A 6,821-nucleotide genomic window follows, 5' to 3' on the forward strand; every position below is an offset into this window, starting at 1 on the left:
TATACACACGATTAAAGTGAAAGTATCTGTCATTACAGTATCGAAATGTGATTGTTTCAGTTAGTGGAATAGTTTCATTTTTAAAGTGAAAGTATTTGACATAAGTGTTTTTTGTTTCACTTTTGACACGTAATACTTAAATAGTGGAGATATGATGTTGCTGTGGGCTCGAACTATGCAAGAAGTTAAAATTTTTTTTTTACTAAAACACAACCGGAACCCTAAGGCATGTGTAAAATTTGAATGAAATTGGTTGTGTAGTTCTCGAGTTTTAGGGATTCACACACACACACACACACACATTCTCATTTTTATATATATAGATGATCATATTCCTAATGAAACATACTGCCTAAGTTTCAATTAATTTTCAAAATAAAGAATTAGAAAAGATTTAATAAATATTGAGTAACTTTGTGTCATTCACTGGTTGTTGTTTAGCCCCAGGTAAGTTCTGATCCAGTCAGGCATATTATTGAAGTATTCAGTTTTATCTATCCTAGCTCCTATCAGTTATTGTATCATTTTGAAAAATATTGTAGGATGTTGTTTAAGGAAGATTTGGTTTCTATTTCTGGCAGATCAAGCAATTGTGCAAAGGCTTCTTTCTTGATGGTTTTCTTTTCTCTTGTAAATAATAAGCCTATTTGCTCAGTGGTTTTGCTGTGTGAAAACCAGCTTAAAAAGCAAGTAAAGGCTGGTTTCAAAAGTGGTCTCTTATAAAATGGCGCACACAAGAGATGTCCTGTACAGCTTCTGTTCATAAAATTCTTGCTCAATCCAAAGTTTTAATAATGAGATGAAACCTGGAACCATGTGGGTGTGAAATAAACTTCTAAACCATATGACCATGCATACACATTTATAGGTAGGCATAATTGCACTTAATTCTTTACATACCTCTGAAGCCTGAAGCATATAGGAGATATTCCCATAAAAAGAACAGTAGTCTTTTGCAGGTAATATTTCTGACAGTGAAGGAGACAATGTGCATTAAAGTTTTCTATCTAGAAACAAGGAAACATCTGCAATTGATTTAAATTCCTAACCTTTGAATAGATAGTCCAGTACCTTATCCATCCTACTTATATCTTTGTTAATCATTACATCTTCTTTACCTCCTATCTGTTGACTCATTGTTTTTAACAAAAAAAAAACTTGTTTTATTATGAACTTACATACTCTGGTACACATATCAGTCTCACCATCTTCATCCTTTTTGTCTGTTTTTCCATGATTGCATGGGTATTTTCAAGCAAAATCTTTTATCCACTGCCTTCACTTTGGTCTTCACCCTCCACAGAATTCTTCCACTTGGCACTTTTACCCAACTGTCATTTATGCTCAGTGTTTCTTTCAGCTTCTTTGTGTCATCTAGTTATAACAGAAGCTACCAAGTTCTTACAGGGAGCGTTCCAGCATCTGAAAGATTTCATGGGTATCACTGCTAACTACTCTTGTGCTACATATAAACTCCTTTGTCAGCCTCACTGTGATCTTAATGCATCTCACCTACCTAGTTTACTTTGGTTACACTATAGAGATTTCCTACCCTCACCATTTCAACTTATTAATTAAAATTACTTTCCAGATTGTAGTAGAATCCTGTATTCTTTCTTGCTAAAACTTTTGTCTAAGCCAAGTTAACTTTTAGTCTACTTGATTCAGAGCATAGACAAGCTTGACCTTCTCAGTTATAGTTTGAAAAACTATAACAAACAGGAGCTCTGATGGATACCTAACTGCAAGCTAAATTCCTAAATGAAATCCTTGCTAATTCTCAACTTGCTGGTAGTTGCATGGCTCTTACATTATACCATATGGGTGGAGTATGCAAAACAGAAATTAAAATGTATCACTGATAATGACCTTGATTCACACAAACAAATTATTTCATAATGTAATCTTTAGCCAGATCCAGTTAAAGGATTATCTAATTTTTATGAAATTTTGTTATAAATATGTAAAAGATATTTATGATAGTCTGTGGTCCATTAATAAAAGCTATTATGTCCAATTAATGTTGAAATTATTTTATAAGGTATTGTTTTAACCCCACACTAAACGGAAGTTAACTCGTTTTTACGCAGTATTTTCTGAATACAGACTTTCACTCTCTTCAGACATACTTTTCCTTATGACCTGAATTACTTTAATGTAAATCACCACTGTTATTTGCTTACCTGAGTCAGACTGATATAATATCTATTTTCTTTTTAAGTGTCAAGGTGTTCTTGTCAACCTACATTAGTGACGAACCAACAAGGAAGCCTTTTAGGAAGTTGCTCGACCTGCTAGTAATAGCTGCCAAACTTCAATCAATGTACACTTCACCATCTTTAAAAATGGTCACATTCGATACATTGTCAGTATAAAAGATAAGGCAAAGATGTCTAATGACGACAAGTCTGCTCAATTAGAACTGATAAGGGTTAAACAACAACCTTCACATGTGACAACACAAGGCACACAGAGTAATAAACAAACATTACTACATATAATTCACCAAATTACTTTAATGTATGGAAGTAAAATGTCCTGTACTGTTTATAAGTAATTTTGTAAATTGTTAATAAAAAATAATATTTTAATTATTATGACTGTTACTGACCTATATATTATTGCATGTCACCAACATATATTGCAGTGTAAACTTATCTGATGTGGACAAATGTAAACATCAGCATGGAGTGGACAGCTTTTAATCCACAATAAAATGACAGAATAATTGACATTAAATATTTTTGCTGACGATATTTACATTCATTATTAGAAATATATATATATATATATATATATAAAAATATGTGTGTATGTCTATTCCAATGTTAAGAACTTTAGAAGACGGACTGTTCATATATTCTTAGAGAGAAATCATGATTTTGTTAAAAAAAATTAGAGACAATAAAGACTTACCCATGCGTATATAAATATGTGCAGAAGCAACATTACTTCCATACATGAAGTCGTCTATCACAGATGTTTTCTCTGGGTCTTTCATTGAATTCATACTGAACGAGTTAATCGGAACTGCCATCTTGTTACACTAAAGCATATGATCTGCTGGGAAAACCCAAACAAACAAAATACGGAAGAAAAAATTGAAATCATTTAAAAAATAAAACAAAAACATATTTATATATAACAGCAGTTTAAATATTCGATAAACTCAATCAAAAACGAAAAAGAAGCAAATAAAAATAATTATATATTTATCGTCCGTAAATCATCCAGGTTTCCGAATGCCAGCGTGTTAGGTGTGAATATCTAAGAAATTTTGTAACGAATTACATGGAGTATAAACAAACAAGTTTATTGTTCGTCTCTTTCTGAAATTCAACAAATAATTTAGATAACTAATTTTTACTAATAAAAATGAATAATATTATTCTTTAAATATAAGACTACACAGAGTATTTTCTTTAAAAAGAAAATATTTACATTTAACAAAAAAAAAGGTGTTGAATGACTGTTTATTTATGAAGGGCGATTACTGGGATTATTACAGAAATTGACAACGTATATTGTTTACAAAAATAAAATATTTAAAAAGGTCAGATTGAATGAGTTGTTCAAGCCAATACTTAGTTCAGTAAATAACAAGATACGCTTTCTTTCGTAAGTCAGGTGAAAACATTGTGTCATAGAAACTGCGTTTCATCTTAAAATTTTATTGACAACGAGTTGCTTCCCTGTAACCCAGTGACAGGTTAAAAATGCAGTACATTGAAACTTCTAATGAACTAATTCTGCAACTCACCTTTCTTGTTATAGCCGTTTCACTTTCGTTGTATTGCTAATTCTTTTATGGATGCACAAACTCTATAGCTTCCGTTCTCATAGTTTCTGAAATAATACTTCTGACTACAAGTGTAAAGAGTAAATTAATGTTGGAACGCTAAAAGGCGTATACAAGACAGTAGGTTAGTGTTGACATTATATACAAAATATTAAACGGCAAGCTAAAAATGAAGATGTGGTGTTAAATTTCTTGCAAGTAAGGGAAATAACTCCCAATAGATTATCGTTTTTCTTATGAAAGTCAATAAAAATACAAGATGCGCCATTTGTGAATTCAACTTTGAGTTATACAAAAGGAAGACGATCTAACAACCCCTGTTGTACTCTGTCACCCCAACTTTCTCTCACTCTTTCTTCCTGTTTCTTGAGTAAAGCTGCGATGGACTGGCGTCCCGTCCAGCTGGGGTGGGGGACACATACGCCTTAGAAACTGGGAAACCGGGCCCATGAGCCTGGCTAGGCTTTAAAAGGGCGCATAAATAAATAAAAATGAAAAAAGTGTCGAATATTGCTGATTGTAATAGAGAGATCATTCTGCATTTTGTACATACACTATAACCACGGGCACCGTTTTCTAAAATAGTCATAGTATTGGTATCTTAAAAGTCATTAAGGATTGATCTTCATTCCTATATACATAGAATCACTTGACAGAGATGAGCTTTCAAGGATCTTTTTTGTACAGTTCAGTGAAAATAGAATCAGGATCAAAACCTTTGATTTCATGCATTCGGCAGATTGAGATTTCTGGCTCTTTTAGAGTTGCGGGTGCTGACATTCTTGTCGCTTGGGGGAGAGGGGAAATCAATATGACAGTCATCATTAACAGTAGTGGTCTGTTCAGTTGGATGTTCAGTCCACTGGTTCGAGATTGCATCGTTATTTGTCAAAATACTCCCCATCTTCAGTTTTCACTGGCATCAGCAGCGTCTTGAGAGGTCCATAGATGGCATTCATGCATATGTTAGTCAGTATAACTTTGAATTTCAGTAACTTTGTATTGTTACTAGTCATTGTGAATTCTACAGATTTTGAACGTCTACCTCGGGACGCCGATAGCTGCCCTCTTTTATTTCGGATCGAAGATAATTTTTGTGGGGAAGTTGCACGGAGTTTTTTTTTCAAGATAAACTTGTACATTTCAGTGTTGTTCTCATTGAACCAACCTTGATATTTGAAGCTTGAAAATTCTACTTCTGATTCAACTGCACAAAGCAATGTGCTGTTCAAGCCAGATGACTGGAACTTCAAAGCAGATGAATCCCAGATACTGGTGCTTAAATTTTGACCTAAAATTTGTTGAAGATTTTGACGAATCCCAGAATCTTTTCGATGTTGTACTTTAAATTTCTTCAGCAATGATTCGTTGTTCATTCGTAGAAATGGTGTAACAAGTCGTTGGTCAGAGCAGCAGTCGCTAGTGGCTGTCATTACTTTGGCGATTTTGGCTTCGGGTTTAATACCTCTTTGCACAATGATATAGTCAATGAAATATTGGTGACAAGAATATATCTATGTTAGCTTGTTTTCAGACTTCAGTCTCAAGAGATTGCTGTTGATGGTTAAATTGTGTTCTGTTCATAATCTTTGGAGGAGTCTATCGCTAGAAGAATTAAAGTTTCCAATGTCTGGATTCTCCTCTTGTTGGAGTCCTTACTTAACTGAGCGTTGGAGATCCCACGAAAAAGAATCTGTCATTTGACGGTACAGTCATGGAAACAGGTGAAAGGGTGTCGTGGAAACTAGATCTGTGATTATCACTTGCACCGAGGGTTGGTATTTATACACTGATAACATTCAAATAAAGGTCTTTGGAAGATATTCTAAACGAAATTATTCTTTCTGGATCTCAAGTCCAGATCGTTTATCAGCTTCGATTTTACAGCAAATCTTATACCATGGACAAGCCTTTTCTCTTTTGAAATTTCTCTATCCACTAGAAAGGCTTCTGCTGTGTGACATCCATCTATCTGTGGTTTCAGTAAGTGAACCGATGTTAGCATTGAACCTTGCTGGTGGTGGGACGAAAGGAGCATGTCAACATCCTTGTTTGATAATGTTTACTTTGTCTTAGAGAATCTAAATTTGATTTCTAGTCTACAGAAAATAATTGCCTAATCAAATGAAGTAGAGATAAGCAGTCTTTAGATCACCTTGCCCAATGTGAAGAGAGAAGCACTTTCCCTTAACAGGGCAGCTCCACCACGAAAGCAGCTGCCGAATTCAAATAATATCTCCAATTTCCAATAAAACCACCTTTACACATTCGCCACCGATGTACCTTGTTTGAACTTAAGATTTGCAAATATATCATTTCTGTCTCTGCCAACAATTGTGATCATCACTGAACTTTGATGGAAAAACTGAAATACAGGCACCATTGTTAATGAGTATGATCCAAATGAAGGAAGAGTCTTCAAAGAGTACCCTTCGTATAACTATACGGAGATAACGAGAGGTCTGTTCATTTGAAGAAAGATGATGATACTGTAGTTTGTCATGGTTCGCTTCGATTCCCTCTCTCAGTGGGTGAGGAACAACGGCAGCTTACGCCACCGCTTTGACAGTTGTAATTTTTCATGTTGTTGCGCTATTCAGGGGTTGCTGGTTTAGCTGATGATGACTCAGCCACAAAACAGTGTGTGCAGTTACATATGAACATGGACAAGGAGGATGAATATCCCAGACATCCGGAATATTAATCCTGCTGTGTCTATCTGCCTTCTCCACTCTCTGTCTCTATGTATGTATGTATGTATGTATGTATATATTGGGCGGATTTATTTAGCGATGGGCTCACAATCATGAGGTAGTGAGTTCGATTCCCGGACCGCGCTGTGTCGTGTCCTTGAACAAGACACTTTATTTCAGTTTGCTCCAGTTTACTCTGTTGCGATGTCACTGATGTTGGGTTGTATTAGCCTTTCTCTCTATCTCTCTCTCTCTCTCTCTCTCTCTCTTTCTCTCTCTCTCTCTTTCTCTCCCTCTCCCACCCCCTCACACACACACACACACACACA

At 35.0% G+C, this 6,821-nt stretch overlaps 1 protein-coding gene across 5 annotated transcripts in view; it reads right to left on the reverse strand.

The window, feature by feature from the left end:
- Window positions 1–6,821, reverse strand: part of LOC106882154 (protein lifeguard 4) — a 36,058-nt gene that overhangs the window by 24,853 nt on the left and 4,384 nt on the right. The window contains exons 2-3 of one of the 5 annotated variants that reach the window (XM_052969107.1): window positions 3,761–3,864; window positions 2,917–3,060 (exon numbers count right to left, since the gene is read on the reverse strand). In XM_052969107.1, coding sequence (XP_052825067.1) covers window positions 2,917–3,037 — 121 coding nt within the window. In that variant the 5' untranslated portion in view covers window positions 3,038–3,060; window positions 3,761–3,864. Of the gene's footprint in view, window positions 1–2,916; window positions 3,064–3,584; window positions 3,606–3,760; window positions 3,900–6,821 lie in introns of those variants that run through there. The other 4 variants (XM_052969106.1, XM_014932724.2, XM_014932725.2 and 1 more) reach the window with 4 other exon arrangements.

The sequence above is a fragment of the Octopus bimaculoides genome, chromosome 1 (assembly GCF_001194135.2).
Source record: "Octopus bimaculoides isolate UCB-OBI-ISO-001 chromosome 1, ASM119413v2, whole genome shotgun sequence".
Taxonomy (NCBI): domain Eukaryota; kingdom Metazoa; phylum Mollusca; class Cephalopoda; order Octopoda; family Octopodidae; genus Octopus; species Octopus bimaculoides.